Raw genomic sequence first — 21,309 nt, 5'->3', positions numbered from 1 at the left:
TACAGCTAATAATCGTCTTTTATAAGACCTGATCAGGCCGGCACAGGTCTCTGGAGTTATCTTGGCCCACTCCTCCATGCAGATCTTCTCCAAGTTATCTAGGTTCTTTGGGTGTCTCATGTGGACTTTAATCTTGAGCTCCTTCCACAAGTTTTCAATTGGGTTAAGGTCAGGAGACTGACTAGGCCACTGCAACACCTTGATTTTTTGCCTCTTGAACCAGGCCTTGGTTATCTTGGCTGTGTGCTTTGGGTCGTTGTCTTGTTGGAAGATGAAATGACGACCCATCTTAAAATCCTTGATGGAGGAGCGGAGGTTCTTGGCCAAAATCTCCAGGTAGGCCGTGCTATCCATCTTCCCATGGATGCGGACCAGATGGCCAGGCCCCTTGGCTGAGAAACAGCCCCACAGCATGATGCTGCCACCACCATGCTTGACTGTAGGGATGGTATTCTTGGGGTCGTATGCAGTGCCATCCAGTCTTCAAACGTCACGTGTGTGGTTGGCACCAAAGATCTCGATCTTGGTCTCATCAGACCAGAGAACCTTGAACCAGTCAGTCTGAGTCCTCCAAGTGATCATGAGCAAACTGTAGACGAGCCTTGACATGACGCTTTGAAAGTAAAAGGTACCTTACAGGCTCGTCTGGAACGGAGACCATTGCGGTGGAGTACGTTACTTATGGTATTGACTGAAACCAATGTCCCCACTGCCATGAGATCTTCCCGGAGCTCATTCCTTGTTGTCCTTGGGTTAGTCTTGACTCTTCGGACAAGCCTGGCCTCGGCACGGGAGGAAACATTCAAAGGCTGTCCAGGCCGTGGAAGGCTAACAGTAGTTCCATAAGCCTTCCACTTCCGGATGATGCTCCCAGCAGTGGAGACAGGTAGGCCCAACTCCTTGGAAAGGGTTTTGTACCCCTTGCCAGCCTTGTGACCCTCCACGATCTTGTCTCTGATGGCCTTGGAATGCTCCTTTGTCTTTCCCATGTTGACCATGTATGAGTGCTGTTCACAAGTTTGGGGAGGGTCTTAAATAGTCAGAAAAGGCTGGAAAAAGAGATAATTAATCCAAACATGTGAAGCTCATTGTTCTTTGTGCCTGAACTACTTCTTAATACTTTAGGGGAACCAAACAGAATTCTGGTGGGTTGAGGGGTTGAATAATAAATGACCCTCTGAAAAGACTTTTCACAATTTAAAAAAAAAAATAAACAAGGAAATAACATTCTTTTTTGCTGCAGTGCATTTCACACTTCCAGGCTGATCTACAGTCCAAATGTCACAATGCCAAGTTAATTCCAAATGTGTAAACCTGCTAAATCTGCAGGGGGTTGAATACTACTTGTAGGCACTGTACATCTCTCGCATATACAATGCTCAGAATAAATGAGTACACCCCAACAGATTGGTCAGAAAGCTTTTAGTTTCCTGTCAGACTGAATATTTTCTATGGGATACAGCACCACAAAACACTCCACGAATGTCGCCCATTGATTACAAACAAGAATTGTTAATTTGCACCCAAAAAGTAATTTTCCTAATTCATTCAAGACTTTGATGCAAAAATGAGTACACCCCAAGAAAAGTTTTAGGAGCAAAAGTTAAAGTTTAGACTACAAATTCTACTAAGAATTCCCCCCGGTCAGTGTAATGCTTCATTACACCGGGGTCCAGCAGACTGGCGACTAAGAGGCCGATATCTAACAGAGAAAACATCTGCCCATTTCATGATGTCAACAATGGCACCACATGGAAGAGAAATGTCACAAGACCCAGAAAGGTGTCGGCTACAATAAGAACAGCGAAGCCTTACTCAGTCAGATACTGGAGCAAAAGACAGAAAAATGTAAGAAAGATGGAGCTGCAGTATCTCACAGAGATGTCCAGGAACCACGGAGGTCACTACCTGAACAGGAGCATCTTATGAGAAGGGAAGAAAATCCACATGTAAGAGAAAACCGAACCGGGGGACACAATCCAGCACACAATGCAGGGGAGCAGCAGATGAGGGGCGTCCATGGAGGAAGCTGCTCCTAAAGCCCAGGCACAATAAAGCTACCCACAATGTGCCACGGCCCCGGCTGAGAAATCTAAAGATACCAGGTCTCTAGTGGATGTGACCAAGAGAAATGGCGTCACAAAGGTGTGGAGACAAAGAAAACTGTAGGGAGCCTCCAATGAGACCTAGTGGTGGCCACATCCTTATGGGGAGGCACATGAGCTGCCGGCGTCGTCTACCTATGGGGATTTTATCCTCTGCTCATGGTTAGTGGTTGGGTAAAGCCATTTATTGTCAAACATACCCCATTTCTTAATAGCGTGTATTGCCCCCTCGACCATCAATGACACCTTGAAGTCTTTTGTGGTAGCTGTTGATGATGATCTTTATTTTCTCAGATGGTAAAGCTGCCACTCTTATTGGCAAAAAGCCTCCAGTTTCTATAAATTCCTGGGCTGTCTAGCATGAACTGCGCGCTTGAGATCTCCCCAGAGTGGCTAAATGATATTGAGGTCAGGAGACTGAGATGGCCACTCCAGAACCTTCACTTTGTTCTGCTGTAGCCAATGACAGGTCGACTTGGCCTTGTGTTTTGTATCGTTATCATGTTGGAACGTCCAAGTACATCCCATGTGCAGCTTCCGGGCTGATGAGTGTAAATTTGCCTCCAGTATTTGCTGATAATATGCTGCATTCATCATTCCTTCAACTTTGACCAAGTTTCCTGTGCCTTTGTAGCTCACACATCCCCAAAACATCAGCGATCCTCCTCCATACTTTACAGTAGGAATGGTGTTCCATTCATCATAGGCCTTTTTGACCTCTCTCCAAATGTAACGTTTATGGTTGTGGCCAAAAAGTTTAATTTTGGTCTCATCACTCCAAATTACCTTGTTCCAGAAGTTTTGAGGCTTGTCTCTGTGCTGTTTTGCTATTGTAGGCGAGATACTTTGTGACATTTGTGTAGTAATGGCTTTCTTTTGGCGACTCGACCATGCAGCCCATTTTTCTTCAAGTGTCTCCTTATTGTGCATCTTGAAACAGCCACCCCGCTAGTTTTCAGAGAGTCATGCATTTCAGCTGATGTGATTTGTGGGTTTTTCTTTGCATCCTGAACAATTTTCCTGGCAGTTGTGGATGACATTTTTGTTGGTCTACCTGACCGTGGTTTTGTTTTTACAGAGCACCTGATTTTCCATTTTTTAATCACAGTTTGAACTGACTGGCATTATCAATTCCTTGGATATCTTTTTGTGTCCCTTTCCTGTTTTATACAGTTCAACTACCTTTTCCCGTAGATCCGTTGACAAATCTTTTGCTTTCCCCATGACTCACAATCCGGAAACGTCAGTGGCTGGATGAAAGATGCAAGAGCCTGTCTGGATCCCAGAAACTCACTCAGTTTTTATACACACACACACGGATTACAAGCAAATGGGTCACAAGTGAGGATGTTACCTTTAGTAGCCATTCACACCCATTTGTGTCAACTTCTGTGCATGTTATCAGGCCAAAATCACCAGGGTATGTGAACTTTTGATCAGGGTCATTTGGATGTTTTTGGTTGTCATTATGATTTAAAAAGAGAAAACACATTAGTCTGACAATAAATGGCTTCACCCAACCACTAACCATGAGAGGAGGAAAAGTTTTGGTGTGATCATTCATACTCTGAGAAAAGGCCAAGAAATCTTCTGCTGGGGTATGTAAACTTTTGAGCACAACCGCATATAATGTACTGATAATATAGGGGTGTACTTATTTACGCTTAGCACTATATTATAGAGGGTACTGATAATACAGGGGTGCACTCACTTATGTCGAGCACTATACAGATAATACAGATGGTGCACTGACTTCTGCTGAGCACTATTTATATAGTACTGCTAATACAGGGGGTGCACTCAATTCTGCTGAGCACTATATAGTACTGATAATACAGGGGTGCACTCGCTTATGTTGAGCATTATACTGATAATACAGGGGTGCACTCGCTTATGTTGAGCACTATACTGATGATACCGGGGGTGCACTGACTTCTGCTGAGCACTATTTATATAGTACAGGGGCGCACTCGCTTATGCTGAGCATTATACTGATAATACAGGGGGTGCACTCACTTCTGCTGAGCACTATTTATATAGTACTGATAATATAGGGGTGCACTCACTTATGTTGAGCACTATACTGATAATACAGGGGGTGTACTCACTTCTGCTGAGCACGATTTATACAGTACTGATAATACAGGGGCGCACTCGCTTATGCTGAGCATTATACTGATAATACAGGGGGTGCACTCACTTCTGCTGAGCACTATTTATATAGTACTGATAATATAGGGGTGCACTCACTTATGTTGAGCACTATACTGATAATACAGGGGGTGCACTCACTTCTGCTGAGCACGATTTATACAGTACTGATAATACAGGGGCGCACTCGCTTATGCTGAGCATTATACTGATAATACAGGGGGTGCACTCACTTCTGCTGAGCATGATTTATACAGTACTGATAATACAGGGGTGCACTCAATTCTGCTGAGCATTATAATGATAATACAGAGGGTGCACTGACTTCTGCTGAGCACTATTTATATACTACTGATATACAGGGGGTGCACTGACTTCTGCTGAGCACTATTTATATACTACTGATAATACAGGGGGTGCACTGACTTCTGCTGAGCACTATTTATATACTACTGATAATACAGGGGGTGCACTGACTTCTGCTGAGCACTGTTTATATACTACTGATAATATAGGGGTGCACTCACTTCTGCTGAGGGCTGTATCTAATATAACCAGTGTGTACAGTATTATGAGTGGCTTCTATACCGGCTCGCAGACGCCTACATTCCCCTATAGAATTACTCGACTGCTGCAGCTGAATATGGATTTTGGCGTTTGCAGCACACGGGTCACATGTATCTACATCAGCGTCCACCATCTTTGCGGCTGCAGTGATTCTGGGGCTCGCAGATTTGTCAGTGGTCTATAAACCTCGTGGTCTGCAGTAGTCAGGAGTCTCATCATCCCCGGTGCACCACCACATCCGGTCCACATACACGGTCCCAGGAATGGTGTAGTTCACCGGGGCTGAGCCCAGAGTAATCACGATTGCCCCCCACACTCGGCTCCATCACTTCCAGTTACACCCATGAATGCAGCGTATCTGCAAAGTGCACATATATCTGGATCTACAATGGGAGCCAATGTTTAGCCAAACTCCAGGAAACCCCCGCTCCAAATCTGCAAAGACAAAACACAAGTGTGGAGGATGATGGAGAAGAAGAAAGAAGGCGACACTTACTCTCTGGGGTGAGATCCACAGCACGGCAGAGCATGCAATAAAACAGAGCACACGTTAGTACACATCATGATACAGAGACACCCTCCCTGCCCCAACATGACTGGCGGACGCAGCACTATGGACCCCACCATGACTGGCGGACGCAGCACTATGGACCCCGCCATGACAGACACAGCACTATGGACCCCGCCATGACTGAGACACAGCACTATGGACCCCGTCATGACAGACACGGCACTATGGCACCACCCACGACTGGTGGACGCGCAGGGCTGTGGAGTCGGAGTTGTGGTTTCGGAGGCCATTTTGGTGGAGTCGGAATAAAGTGGACCGACTCCAAAAATATATAATGAATTGAGTACAATAGTTCAATGCAGTTTGCAGGGAACATTTTTTTCATAAAAATTTGTGAAAGTTATGAAATGTCTGTCCTATTCCTGATCTAAGGTCTAGACTTAGCTGAGATGAATCTGTGCTGCAGTTTATGTTCATGATAAGTAGTGAAGCTTCTCCTCTACCGATAAGGGGAAAAAAATAAAACACACGGGGAAGGAATGCCTGCATTCATCTCAGAACTTCTGGAGTGAACAGGAACATAGGATTAAGGCAAGTACTTCTTAGAGCATATCTAAACTTTCAATAAACTGTGCATAAATCAAAAGTCCAGTATATGTTGTCTCTGTATGCTTGATGTTTTAGCTTGTTTTTCCTCTTCTCATGTTTGGAGAATTTAGCTGCGTTGATGACTTATACACACTATGCATAGAATATAAGGGGAAAAAATATTTACCATCTCAAATTCGGAAATACAGAAGCAAGATCGAGTGTGTGTGTGTGTGTGTGTGTTCTGGAATGTGATTCTGCACAAACATGCTCCCTCCCCTCTTAATAGATTGCGAAGAAATATGATGTGAAGCATTTAGTGAGCTGTACACAGACAAGCCTGACACTGAAAGTTCAGCATAAAACTAGCTAACATATTTTACAAACTTTATACTTATCTGTCCTATTGATTTATTGAAAGATTGTTTTATTTCTATCCTAAATTATACAGTGCATGATTCCCTATTCTTGAAAGAATTACAATATACTTTTTTTTTTTTTCAACAGGACAAAATTAATTTGATAACGAATTAACAATTACAAAATATCTAAGAAGCATCTTATGAAGTCAGCTGTATTTAAGCATTTCATAGTGACTCAAGATAGTGTGTCAGTGTATAAGTGACCCAGATGAAAAGAAATGCTGTGATGCCAAAATCAGTGCATACTCAGGCAGTGATAAAAAGGCTCCTTCAAGAGCTTCCACTCTAAGACGACATACAATGCTGCCACCTATAAGTTTACAAAGCTGTGACTGAAAAAGATCACAGCAGCACCAAGAAACCAGAGACCAGCACTTCCTGCCAGGCAAAGGAGGAGGAAAGAGCATCTCATTCATCAGTTACAAGATATTTTGTGACAAAGTTACTGTAACAATGACAGCAGATGTGTTTAAAAGACAGCTCATCGAGCTTGTTGTGTAGGACAGTGTACCATTATCATTATTTGCACTAACAGCTCTTACAGCTCTTAATGGAGAAATGGCCTGCAAACCTGGTATTTCTCTGGAAAGAGAAATTATTAGAAAATTAGTGACTGAAGAAGCCCTTAACCAAAAGGAAGATTTTAAAAAGACTCATGAGACGCTTTGTGTTTCTTAAAATGTTTGCCTGCACACGTCACAGAGTGAATTATTTTGCTATCACGGTTCGATATGTTTGTGATAAACAAACAAATTGTTACTAAGACGCTGGCAGATACTAAAGCTCATCACAGCAGCCAGTTTCTCCAGACCTTCGTGGAAAAAGTTCTGCAAGATTATGAACTAAAAAAAACAAAAAAAAAAAACAGGTTCTTGCAATTGCAATTGATAATGCTGCAAACATGATAAGTACAATTAACCTGATGAATGAGAATAATGAAGGTGATCAGCAGCTAGAAAAACATTTCACATTCAGTATGTTGGAGATGGAAGGCCATAGCCCTGTTCCCATAACATAGGAACAAACAGATATTACCATAGAAGAACAGCAAAGTGATTCTTTACAATTAGATGATCTTGTTGAAGCTGCTTCACACCTCTTTCCTATTCATCACATGCGCTGTGTTGTGCACACGCTGCAGCTGGCAATAATAGATAGTCTGCAAGAGGGACATGCTGGAACTCTGATTAGCAAAGTGAGGAAATTGGCGATTACTGCCAGAACCCCTAAAATTGATTCCATCTTGAAGAAACGTACTGGAAAAGGGGCAATTGTGGATCAAGCCACTCGGTGGGGCATCACCTATTTAATGATTGAGCGATTGCTTGAGCTGAAACCCTTCCTTGTAGATATGGCCGACACTCAGGTAACACTACATGAAGGTCAATGGACACAGGTGGCTGAATTGAAGGAATTTCTTCATTACCCATTTACAGTGCAAAAAAGTTACAAGCTGAGGATTTAACTCCTGGCATTTTTATGAAGGAGTGGAAGAACTTGTTGTTTTGCCTGTCCGAAAGAGGTTTAATGGCAGATGGCATTGCTGCTTCAATGAAATGGAGACACTGCTGCTTCAATGAAATGGAGACACTGCTATTAAAAAATGAAATTCTTCTGGCAGCTGTTTATGTGGACCCGAGTCATTGTATATTGCTGGATGATCAACAGCTTAGTAAAGGAAAAGAATCTCTGATTGAGGCAACAGTTAGGATGAGCTACAGGACGGCCAAGAGCAAGAGGACTCGGGTCCTGCCAGTGCTGCTGCTGCCGTTTCTTCATCCTCATCAGATGAGGAGTTTGATTTCCACAAGTATTTGGACGACGGAGCAGGCAAAGCGTCGCCGCAGGGAAAAAGATTCCACTAGAAAACAGATTGACCATATTTCAGCAACATTTTTCACTTGCTCTCAGAGAAGTAGAAGAGTTCAATCGTTCATCAAAACTGACTGCAATTCCTTTATACCCTGAAATTGTGAGAGATGTCGACCATGTGGTCGCTGCTTTACCACCAACCCAAGTTAGTGTAGAGAGGTCGTTCTCCAGCCTTAAAATAATTAGGTCAGATGTGAGGTCATCCATGAAGGAGGATCTGATGGAGGCGATACTATTTCTCAGAACAAAGTCATAGACTGCACAAATGCTGTTCAGTGCGTTTTTGTTGAACACTGTTTTTTTGCACTTGTTGCAGAGTGTATAATAAGTTGTAAATATGCAAAGTTTTTTGTTCTAAAGTTGTATTCCAATAAATATATTGTATGTTCTATCTAAATGGCTTGATTATTGTATCATAATAAAGATTAAAAGCCTGATGTTACCATTTCACTACAGTAAATTTATCACTTAAAGTTAAACATGAGCCATGTATGAGTGGGTCGGAGTCGTGGAGTCGGTGTCATCGAAATTAAAGGGACCCTGTCAGCAGATTTTGCCACTAAAAGATGCGGCCACTGCCTTTCAGGGCTGATATACTGCATTCTATAATGCTGCAGATAAGCCCCCGGTCCAACCTGCAAGAGAAGAAAAATAAATTATATTATACTCACCCGGGGGGTGGTCCGGTCCGATGGGTGTCGCAGGTCCGGGGCCTCCCGTCTTCTTGTGATGCCGCCCTCCTGCTTTCATCATTGCTCCCCGGCGCAGGCGTACTTCTCGGTCCTGTTGAGGGCAGAGTAAAGTACTGCAGTGTCGGGGCAGGAAAGGTCAGAGAGGCCCAGCGCCTGCGCACTGCAGTACTTTCTCACCAGGGCAGAGAACTACGCATGCGCCGGAGCGCGATGCCGGGGAGCAATGATGAAAGCAGGAGGGCGGCATCACAAGAAGACGGGAGGCCACGGACCTGCGACACCCATCGGACCGGACCACCCCCTGCAGTGGCCTCATCTTATAGCGGCAAAATCTGCTGACAGGGTCGCTTAAAGGAGTCGGAGGTTTGGCTTACCGACTTCACAGCCCTGTGGACGGAGCACTATGGACCCAGCAAGCCTGACACAGACGGCGCTATGGACCCCACCATGACTAACAGTCACAGCACTATGGTGCCCCACCACAACTGGCGTCTCTTGACAGAAGGAAATGGCGACAGACGAGTAGAAATAACCAGCACAAAGTCTTAGAGTTATATTAGGGAGTAACGGACCCATGAGACCAAAGCCCCCTGGGTGTGCAGTCACATGATCCCTCACAGCCAATCAGCACCTATGCAAAGAAGCTCGCTGCCCAGCGTGGGAGTCATATTGTCCATTAATGGCCACTTTGATTAATGGGCAGATATTTTTGCAGATTAATTTGAAAACCCAGGAAAAAAAAAAAGGTTATTCTGCTCAGTTTTCAGGTGCAGCGTGGTCACGTGTGAACAAAGCCTTAGACCCAGACGGCCTCATGTGACCCCTTACAGGGTAATGACTGCAGGCCATGTGATATCGGGGGACCAGTATGTTTATGGTGATTTCTTCCCACCTCAATACGCAGCACAGTGATAACCTGCACTGCTGAACGCCATTACATATGGCAGCGCCATGCTTGAAGAGGGAAACGTCAGCGCGAGCGGTCAGTAAGGTGCAGGAGAAGCAGCAGCAGCAATGTGAGAGCGTGGCCCCGTGTGATTGACAGCAGCCGCCGGACTGCTCCATGCAGATCACACACAATGACTAAAGATGGGGAGCAGGTTAGAGTCCAGCAATCACCCCAGAACTGCCATCCCCCAAAGTGACCCTCCATGCACCCGCCATGCCGTGTCTCCCCGTGATTGCTCGGCCATCATTACACATAATCTGCAGTTCTTTCTATCCGCTCCGGCACTCATGCAGCCGGAGCGCCGCAGCTTTGATGCATGCAGAGATTACAGCCACACATATTCAGGCAAGACCCTCATCTCCCTTATGTTACAGCCTGGGTGCCCCCCAAGAGCTGCTCATACAATACACACAACAGGGACCACAGCAAGCAGCACAAACAAGCAGCAGCCGGAGGCAACAGTGAGATATGGGACTATACAGAGTGAATGTGTCGCCTCGTCCATCCCTGGTGACACCCAGAACCTCCCCTACGTGTGTATGTGGGGCACCAACCTTACTGTGGGGGTCTGCAAACATCCGAGTGAAGATTTCACAAAGCCTCTTCAGCTCCACCCGGCTGCAAAACAAAAACATTTGTGATAACAAAATCTGGATCCCCCAAAAAAATATCTGAGAAAACTCTGAGAATGACGATGAGTTGTAAAGCTGCAGCTTTTAGATGGGTGCACAGACCCGGGGATCACTCACCTGAGCGTCCGCTGACTTTTCAGCAGGTTCTGCAGGCCGATGAGCCCCTCTTTCCTCTCGGACCAGTTGGAGCTGGCGCAGTGGTTCAGGACCTCGGCCACATCCTCAGTTTGGCGCAGGTAGTGCGGGATCCCACCATTTCTTGAGCCATAAGACCTTTCTGAGCAGGCGCTGGAGGCATCACTGTTTGCATCGTCATCAGAGTACATCCCATACGGCTCGTAACGTCTCCTCACCGGCTTCTTCTGCAAGTAAAATCGCACATTAACTGGAGTCTGCACATCTCACCATGGTTACACTGGATGCAGAATACACGGGACGTGGAGGCACAGACCCGTCCGGGCTCAATCACCTGGAAGTCCAATATACAAACCCCAAACAGATCCCCCATCTCCAAAAATTCAAGATCCAGAACCCAAACCCATCACGTTCTGTGATCCTTCCCCCGCGTGGCGCTCCTAGCCCCCATACAAAGCCCAGGAAAGCAGATTGCAGTGCTGCGATGCTCTGCAGAGTATGGCAGAGGAGATGCTCTGCGGTGAGGGACGCCAATAAATACAGGGAAGTGGAGTCATATTTTACTCAATGGGGGCTGTGCACCCGGAGAAGGTGATGGGACCAGCGGGACCCATCCTTTACATGAAGTAATCGCCCCTCATCATTGGCCGCAGATGGATCCCTATTTATATCTTATATCTGGAGATTACTTGGCCGTCACTGGAAGATGCAGTCACTTCCACCAGCAACTGGGATGTGACGCCCCAGCGACAGGCCATCGTGCCCCCCTTGGGGCAGAGGACCCCCCCCTCACCCCTGCCTGGGGAGGGGATCAGAGAACCCCCACACGCACACCTGCCCTAGAGGGCAGAAACCACCCTTCCCCCCCCACACACACACCTGCCCCAGAGGGCAGAACACCCCCCCCCCCCCACACACACACCTGCCCCGGAGGGCAGGGCACCCCCCCACACACACTCACCTGCCCCAGAGGGCAGAACACCCCCACACACACACACACCTGCCCCAGAGGGCAGAACACCCCCCCACACACACTCACCTGCCCCAGAGGGCAGAACACCCCCACACACACACACCTGCCCCAGAGGGCAGAACCCCCCCCCCCACCTGCCTGGAGGGGGGAATCAGAACACCCCCCCCCACACACACGCACACACACCTGCCATGGAGGGCAGAAACTCCCCCCCCACACACACACACACACACACACCTGCCCCAGAGGGCAGAAACTCCCCCCCACACACACTCACCTGCCCCAGAGGGCAGAACCCCCCCCCCCCACACACACACACACACACACACACACCTGCCCCAGAGGGCAGAACACCCCCCCCCCCCCCCCCCACCTGCCTGGAGGGGGGAATCAGAACACCCCCCCCCACACACACACGCACACACACCTGCCCCGGAGGGCAGAAACTCCCCCCCACACACACTCACCTGCCCCAGAGGGCAGAACCCCCCCCCACACACACACACACACACACACCTGCCCCAGAGGGCAGAACACCCCCCCCCCCCCCCACCTGCCTGGAGGGGGGAATCAGAACACCCCCCCCCACACACACACGCACACACACCTGCCATGGAGGGCAGAGACCCCACCTCCCCTCACACCTGCCTGGAGGGGGGAATCAGAGCACCCACACACACACCTGCCCCGGAGGGCAGATCACCCCCTCACACACCTGCCTGGGGGGGGGGAGACAAGAGCACCCCCCCACACCTGCCTCAGGGGGCAGAGCTCCCACCTGCCTGGGGGGGGGAGGGGGGATCAGAGCACCCCCCACACCTGCCCCCTCCTCAGGCCGCTCTGTAGCAGACCACCCAAAGTGTACAGTCGTGGTCTCGGAGATCAGCTCTGCAGTTATTATACTAGAGGAGGCCGAATTTACAGAGCCTTCAATCACTGGGCCCTGGGGCCACACAGGGGCCACTAACATCTTAGGAGCAGGACACACAAGGTAACGACTGCAGTCCGCGGCTGTGACCATATCCCGCCTATCACATATTTACCGCTTATCTATCAGCGTTTCGGCACCTTCCTAATTTACTTGGTTTCTCAACTCTTCGCCATTAATAAGCTCTCCGCTCGCTGTTCACATCTGAAGGCTGAAAATCCATCATCAAACTCTGACAGCTGAACATCTACAGGTCTGAGGGTTTGTTACAGTGTGTACAGAGGCTGTGGGGCTGATGTAGCTCCCCATGGATTGATATAACGGTAGCAAACCCTCAGCTGTCAGACTACGGGGACTGTGGACCCTGCCGAGGCACTGACAAGCTCTGACGAGTCCTGTATGGGGCTGCGGAGCAGGTTCCCTCCTTACGTGGACGCCCCCTGTGTACGGACTATTGGGGGTGTCCCTGTGGCGGGAGAACCAGTGTATTGACCATCTGAAGGGACTTCTGGTCGTACGTCCCGTAGAGGAGTCTCGCCTCCGCTGCCAGCAGGACTGTACAGGACTTCAGGGGTCTAGTAGGAGACCTCCATAATAGACAATGACGAGGCCTCGTATACATAGGCGGACGCCCCGGATCAGAGCCTCCTGCTTCAGAAACAATCTCTGCACAGAAACGACACTCATCCCACATGGGCATGGCGGAACATAACAAAAATGGCCGTACCTTATTCCTGGGGTCTCCCAGCAGCTAAACAAGAAATTAAGAATGTTATTAGAAGGATGAAAATCAAGGGTTAAATGGAGAGGAGAAGACGAGACAACACGAGGTCACAGGCGCCAGATCCTCGGGGGAGGGTCACACAACACAGCGAGGAGCCGCGGCTCGTCTACGAGTCAACACGACGGGGCAGAAATCACAGACGCCACTGCAGGCAGCGGCAGCTCGGGGGTCTTATACGGAGGAGACCCTCACGCTGCAGCGGTAATGACCGGAGCAGGAAATCTCGGCATCATTTCCACCACCGCCTACATTTTTTCATGTTGTTCACGAGTTCTGCCCTTTGGGTTGACAAAAGATGACGGCTACGATCATGAACCAGAGAGGAGCTGCATGCTGCACATCTATAGACAGTGGGAGAGGACACGCCGGGGACACGGACACGCCGGGGACACGGACACGCCGGGGACACGTTTCACCTTACCAATGCATCGGCCACAGCGGCTTCCAGGTCCGTACTGGAGCTCAGCACCCTCATGGCGTTCACGGAGGACGGTATTCTGCCCGACTGGCCGATCCCATAGCGATCTTGTCAAAAGAAAGAGAAACAAAATGTTAAAATCTCTGCTCAGAGGCAGAATCCATGCAGCTAAAATCCTGGAGGCAACTGACGGGCAAAATGCTCCTCACTTGGGACACGGCCGGCCATAGCCTGAGCGTCTGACCACCATCCCCCGACCACGCAGAGCGGTCTGAGGGTTACATTATCCAGAGAACGGACGCGGGATCCCTGCGGATTCAGACGATTCCTGTGGGATCAGACGACAATCTCGTGTCCATATTAATGGTCTGGATCTCTCTCCGCTCAGACAGATCCCTGGTCTACCCATCTGTCTATAGATCAGCGGCGTCCGCGATGATCAGCGGCTGCCTATCGTCGGCTCAGACGACACTACCCGTCTGTGCGGTCAGGGAGATGGCGGACAATCGGCTGACATCACTGGGTCTCATCTATGGACCGAGGCGGTCATTACGGCGCCTTCATCTGAGGACGCCCGACAGACGCACATTTTACGTATTTTTCATGCACGAAATGGAATAAATTGCCCATCAGGAGCCAAGAAGACGAACTGCAGGAATTCAGCAGGAGAGAGTGGACGGGATAATGCTGACGGCACCACCTTAGAGAAAAGGACCCGGCAAAGCTGTGTCTCTACAGCTGTGACAGGAGCAAGGCATGCTGGGAGCTGTAGTTCGCCAGCTGTAGAGCCAGAGCTAGACTCGCACTAATGATGGCGCCACCTGCAGCAAAGGACAGACATGGCCTCCGCTACGCTCACACATTGCGGCCACATAGCAGCCACGGTGCGCCACATATCCGCTCACGTCACAGCAGCGGGCAGGACACGATAAATGGCGCTGCTGTTCTGCAGTGAAGCAGCACTTTACCATGCGACCACCGCAGCTGCGATGAGGCTGCAGCGTGTGAACAATGCCTGATAACACGCCTCTCACCTGTACGGAAGGAACGTGAGGAGGAACGGCAGAAAGGAAGGTTAGCGGTGATGGGATGAATAACTCTACATAAATGATTATATAAAGCTGCGGTACAGATGGGAGTCATCAGCCCGGGGATGACGGATGTACGAGCCCGGAGACCCCCGGACTGCAGGACGGAGGCGTCCGCTGATCTCTATACATCACCTATAGGACATGAGGGCTGAGCAGGGGCATAAAATGGCGGATAATCATAATACTAGAAATCTGGACTCTGACAACATCGACTATAACCACCATCATCACACCTGACGCAGGAGACCTGAGCGGTGACCTCAGCAATAATGCAACTGTAACAAACCTCCTCCTGTGCACAGCAGATCCCCCTAAACATGGCAATACCACCCAGAATGCACTGCAAGAATGATCCAGTCAACGTGGCATGGAGGAGTTCTGAAGAGGTACTATAACCACCATCATCCAGAGTGAAGCTACAATATAAGGGGGATCACCCCCCTAACCTCCCCGATGCCCCCCTCCGCTCTGCTGCCTGTAATAGAGCACCCCCATCAGTCATCGCTGACCCCAAGAGTCTCCCCATAGAGGCCCGGGGGAGTCTGACACTCGAGCAAGGAGAGCTACCTAGAAAGGGAACGATGGCCGTCAGCCCCCCGGGGGTCTCAATGCACAAGGAGCATTAATTACTGACACCATCGGTACAGTCTACATGATAACTAGACAAACTACTACTCTCATCATTACACCCCAAGGCTCCATGTACATGGGGGGGGAGAAGCAATCCCATCAGGTGAAGGGAGCGGACCCCCAAAATATAATATGTACACGCAAATCATAATGAATGAGCATGAGATATACAAAGATCAGACTGCAGCGGCACAAAGCAACATGTAATGGCGGATGTTATGGACATGCAGCAGCGACGTCAGCACATGGAGAATGATCGGGCATGGAGAATGATCGGGCATGGAGGATGATCGGGCATGGAGGATGATCGGGCATGGAGGATGATCGGGCATGGAGGATGATCGGGCATGGAGGATGATTGGGCATGCAGTTAGCGCCGGATCACCTGACTGCCCCACAGACTCGGAGGTGGAGAGCGCACTAGTGGACCTGGAATGACGTCGAGAGGCTGCAAGAAGAAGGAATGGCAAACACCCAAAGGGTTAACACGCAGAGAACAGGAGACAGAAGCAGGGTCCACATATGAGGGTCCCGGGGGTGGATGTGACACGAAGCAGAGTGTGAGCTGAATGGGACAGAGCGGAGCGTGTGGTCGCACAATCCTGCCATCACTCCGGCAGGAATCCCGCCACGTAGGACAAGACAGAGGCGCGAGGACACTACACAGAGACTACAGGTCACGGTACATGGACTATCCTGCCCCCTGCTGGTGGACACCGGGAACACACCAGGCCGAGCCACGGTGAGGTGCAAGCTACAAGGACACCCAGCCAGCCGGACCCCGCTCTGGCTATGAAGGAGATGATGAGATCTGTAGTCTAAAGTGACACCAATAAACATCACTTTTCAGATCCAATATTGGGGAACGACACAAAGGCCACCAGACAGGACGCAAGAATGAAAGGTCCATGCGACTGACAGAGGAGATGGGTCAGTGGAGTTTAGTAAGGGTTAAACTATCATGCATTGTAAGGAAGGAGACACCTGACCCCATTATCACACACCGGACCCCAATAATGGGGCAGAAGTGGAAGGCCAGAGTCTACAAAGTGCGGCCATATGGGAGCTGGCGGGCCGCACACTGGGCTCTGCTGGGTATAGCGGGCACATCGCAGGTAATGGCTTAGGTTAGGAGACTCGTGTCCTGGTGGTGGCACAGCCGGCTCCACCGTCCTGAACAGGCGGCAGAATCCAACCAGTACGGACAATGCGCGTGCCGGCCGCGGTCTGCTGCCCCAAACTCCACAGGCGAGTACGTCACTGTAGAGGCGGCAGGTCCATACATCAGGGGACACAATGTGTGAATGCGGCCTCCCACCTAGGGCAGCGCTCCCCGATACGTGGAGATTAGTGCTCCAGGGTCACACAAAGAAAAGGGATGGAAGTGACGATCCCTCACACAGCAGACCCCAGAACATCACGGCCGCCTATAGCCGGGTGCACGCTGAGCGGCTGGGGCACTACAGGTCACATATGTGGAATTAGTGATATAGTGTGCTAACGTCTGCGGGATCAGAAAGGAAGGACACGGACGGGTCCCGAGTGCTCAGGATTAGCGGAGGGAAGGAATGGGGAGGACAAAGGGATTTCAACGTGCCAATACTTACCAAGCGGTGCGAAGCCCCTGGCGGGACTCGTATCCCGGCTGCTCTCTCGGCTGGTGTCGCGGCTGCACCCCTGACTCATGCTGGGTCGGGGGATGCGGCTGCTCCGGGCTAGCATGCGATGTGGAAAAGCAGCACATTAATTTACAACACATAACAGGCAGAAAATTGAGAAAATCTTCAATGGAGCAAGTGGTTAATGCTGTTACATACATGACAAAACATCCTGAAGCGCACACACGAGGACGAGCGGCGCCAAAGTCATCGGACAACGCGGGCAAGAGGTCACGAAGAGAGGAAGCGACACTGAAGGAACGATCGGAAGAAACCCCCCGCTGCGTGCAATTATAGGAAGAAATGCATAACTGCACGATTCAGCCGCCTGCACGGACCCTCCAGTCACGGCCCCCAATCCTGAGCCTGTGCTATGTGCGGATGCAGGGAGACATGGACCCGGGGAGGGATCACATGGCTACACAAAAACCACAGAGCAGCGGCTAATCATCAACAGGAGGCAGTAAATCGATCACGAGACAATCCGCTATCAGTGACCAACGTGACGGAGGAGCGAGTGCGGATCAGACCCTCGGTCAGCTGTCAGGTTCCCACAAACATGGGTCGCAATGAGCTGAAATACTGAAGCCCCTTGTAGCCACTGACTGGTATGGCTGCCTGGGGTTCGAGCGGGTAATGCCAGCGAGGGCAGCACACAGTGCCCTAATGCTGGCAGAGGAAGATCAGTGCCACTAACCAAGCCCAACGTCCGTAAAAGAGCAGCGGACCAAGCTCCACATACAGCAGGCTCCCAGCACACCAGACCTCCCGAGTCTATGGCGGCCACCGGCTTTAGGTTTGTAATTAGGGGCATTCGGGCTCATTATGGACTTGTAACCGCTAGAAATTAGCAAAATAAAAATAGGACCCTGGTCTAAGATCAGTAGCCCGTGGCCACCGGACCAAAGTCCTGCGCACCGGCCCCCAACCGGCCAGATCCCCCTATGCCTCTTCTGATTAAGTCTGGAGCAAAGTAATCATTGCAATGTGATGGAGGGAGACGTCTGCCGGGCTCCAGCCTGGGGGCCACGGACTACTCACACGGCTCCTGTGAAGCACCATGTATGTACAGTCCCGCTCATCGTTATTGGCACCCTTCATCTCTTCATAGACTGTACAATATCTTCAGAAATAACTGGAAATGTACCAAAGTTCTATTCTCAGGACTTTGTAATTAGTGGTCCGCAGTAATACCACAATAAAACATTACATGCTGCCATTTCAAAGAAACAGAATAAGCAGCAGGTGCAGCAATAAAGACCCCTAACACTTAGCTGCCCACCCCTAGGCATTGATGACGGCCTCCAGACGATTCTTGTAGCCATCTAGAAGCTTCTTGCACTCCTCCACTGGTATTTTCTCACACTCTTCCTTTGCCGTTTGTTCAGGCTCTTGAATGTTCGCACGGTTCTTTTTTTCTAATGGCAAATTTCAGCTCACTCACCCCAAAGATTCACAGTGGAATTGAGGTCAGGACTCATTGCCGGCCATTTTAAAACCGTCCATTTTTTCCTTTTCATTCATTCCTGTGTACCTCTGGATGAGTGCTTTGGGTCATTGTCTTAATGGAGGAACCACGATCTTCAACTCAAATGAAGCCGTCTTACGCTGGGTAGGACATGTCGCTGTGGTCACGCTGGGTAGGACATGTCGCTGTGGTCACGCTGGGTAGGACATGTCGCTGTGGTCACGCTGGGTAGGACATGTCGCTGTGGTCACGCTGGGTAGGACATGTCGCTCTGGTCACGCTGGGTAGGACATGTCGCTCTGGTCACGCTGGGTAGGACATGTCGCTCTGGTCACGCTGGGTAGGACATGTCGCTCTGGTCACGCTGGGTAGGACATGTCGCTCTGGTCACGCTGGGTAGGACATGTCGCTCTGGTCACGCTGGGTAGGACATGTCGCTCTGGTCACGCTGGGTAGGACATGTCGCTCTGGTCGGGTGTTCTTTTCCTTGTAAGCTTCATTGTGCCGCCTGTACACAGTGCTGCTTTGCATTGCAAAAAAGCTTCCCATTTTGTTTTCATCTGTCCACAGAATATTTACCTAGAAGGGATTGTGGATTCTCAAGGTTCTCTTTGGTCAAGAGCAGTTGTTTCTTTTTCTGTCTTTTCTTCAGCAATGGTTTCCTCCTTGGCCTCCGCCCATAAAGCTTGGTTTACGGTACTAGGTGGAACCATGACCCTGGACTGCTCCAGGTTGGCCTCCAGGTCTTTGGATGTTTGGCGCGGTGTTTTTTCCACCATTCGCACCAAGCTTTGAAGACATCTCTTGGGATACCATGGTCTTTGGAGATGGCCTTATACCCTTTGGATGTCTCGTGGTTGCTTATAATAGCAGAGCTGATGTCCTCAGACAGCTCCATTGTAGTCACCATTGTTATAAAGGAACGGGGACGACCAGGTGGCTTATTAAAGACTGAAGTCATCATTCATTGGCCAATTCATGTCACATGTGCACCGATAATCACAGGTGATTCTCATGTGTGATTTACCACAGGCGAGTCACAATGTAATGTAACGGGGCCAGTACCAGGGTCACAGACGCAGATTTAGGGATTTTTCGCTTTCCCTCATTGTTTATCATTTGCTCTTTTGTATTTAACACGACGAGCGCTCGATACAAAAACGGTTACACTTCATTCCTTTTATTCCAGGAGATATTGCACATAATGCGCTTACACTCCATGGGGCCAATAACGATGAGCAGGACTGTATGTGGGGCCAATAACGAGGAGCAGGACTGTATGTGGGGGCCAATAACGAGGAGCAGGACTGTATGTGGGGGCCAATAACGAGGAGCAAGACTGTATATGGGGGCCAATAACGAGGAGCAGGACTGTATATGGAGGCCAATAACGAGGAGCAGGACTGTATATGGGGGCCAATAACGAGGAGCAGGACTGTATATGGAGGCCAATAACGAGGAGCAGGACTGTATGAGGGGCCAATAATGAGCAGGACTGTATGTGGGGCCAATAACGAGGAGCAGGACTGTATGTGGGGGCCAATAACGAGGAGCAGGACTGTATGTGGGGGCCAATAACGATGAGCAGGACTGTATGTGGGGGCCAATAACGATGAGCAGGACTGTATGTGGGGCCAATAACGAGGAGCAGGACTGTATGTGGGGGTCAATAACGAGGAGCAGGACTGTATGTGAGGGCCAATAACGATGAGCAGGACTGTATGTGGGGGCCAATAACGAGGAGCAGGACTGTATGTGGGGGTCAATAACGAGGAGCAGGACTGTATAAGGGGGCCAATAACGATGAGCAGGACTGTATGTGGGGGCCAATAACGAGGAGCAGGACTGTATGTGGGGGTCAATAACGAGGAGCAGGACTGTATAAGGGGGCCAATAACGATGAGCAGGACTGTATGTGGGGCCAATAACGAGGAGCTGGACTGTATGTGGAGGCCAATAACGAGGAGCAGGACTGTATGTGGGGGGCCAATAACGAGGAGCAGGACTGTATGTGGGGGTCAATAACGAGGAGCAAGACTGTATGTGGGGGTCAATAACGAGGAGCAGGACTGTATGTGGGGCCAATAACGAGGAGCAGGACTGTATGTGGGGGTCAATAACGAGGAGCAAGACTGTGTGGGGGTCAATAACGAGGAGCAGGACTGTATGTGGGGGCCAATAACGAGGAGCAAGACTGTATGTGGGGGCCAATAACGAGGAGCAGGACTGTATGAGGGGGCCAATAACGAGGAGCAGGACTGTATGAGGGGGCCAATAACGAGGAGCAGGACTGTATGTGGGGGCCAATAACGAGGAGCAGGACTGTATGTGGGGGTCAATAACGAGGAGCAAGACTGTATGTGGGGGTCAATAACGAGGAGCAGGACTGTATGTGGGGGCCAATAACGAGGAGCAGGACTGTATGAGGGGGCCAATAACGAGGAGCAGGACTGTATGTGGGGGCCAATAACGAGGAGCAGGACTGTATGTGGGGGTCAATAACGAGGAGCAAGACTGTATGTGGGGGCCAATAACGAGGAGCAGGACTGTATGTGGGGGTCAATAACGAGGAGCAGGACTGTATGAGGGGGCCAATAACGAGGAGCAGGACTGTATGAGGGGGCCAATAACGAGGAGCAGGACTGTATGTGGGGGCCAATAACGAGGAGCAGGACTGTATGTGGGGGTCAATAACGAGGAGCAAGACTGTATGTGGGGGTCAATAACGAGGAGCA

The 21,309-nt window shown here is 49.8% G+C and overlaps 1 protein-coding gene across 5 annotated transcripts in view; it reads right to left on the bottom strand.

Annotated features, from left to right (window-relative positions):
- CLASP1 (cytoplasmic linker associated protein 1) overlaps positions 1-21,309 on the bottom strand; it is a 197,302-nt gene that overhangs the window by 50,936 nt on the left and 125,057 nt on the right. Inside the window, exons 22-27 of one of the 5 annotated variants that reach the window (XM_069732633.1) lie at positions 17,056-17,163; positions 15,834-15,896; positions 13,731-13,834; positions 13,253-13,276; positions 10,607-10,851; positions 10,412-10,475 (exon numbers count right to left, since the gene is read on the bottom strand). In XM_069732633.1, the coding sequence (XP_069588734.1) occupies positions 10,412-10,475; positions 10,607-10,851; positions 13,253-13,276; positions 13,731-13,834; positions 15,834-15,896; positions 17,056-17,163 (608 nt within the window). The remainder of the gene's footprint in view (positions 1-10,411; positions 10,476-10,606; positions 10,852-13,252; positions 13,277-13,730; positions 13,835-15,833; positions 15,897-17,055; positions 17,164-21,309) is intronic. The other 4 variants (XM_069732634.1, XM_069732635.1, XM_069732637.1 and 1 more) reach the window with 4 other exon arrangements.

This window comes from Ranitomeya imitator, chromosome 7, assembly GCF_032444005.1.
Source record: "Ranitomeya imitator isolate aRanImi1 chromosome 7, aRanImi1.pri, whole genome shotgun sequence".
NCBI lineage: Eukaryota > Metazoa > Chordata > Amphibia > Anura > Dendrobatidae > Ranitomeya > Ranitomeya imitator.
The sequence above is the reverse complement of the archived record's forward strand: the minus strand, read 5'-3'. Positions and strand labels throughout refer to the sequence as shown.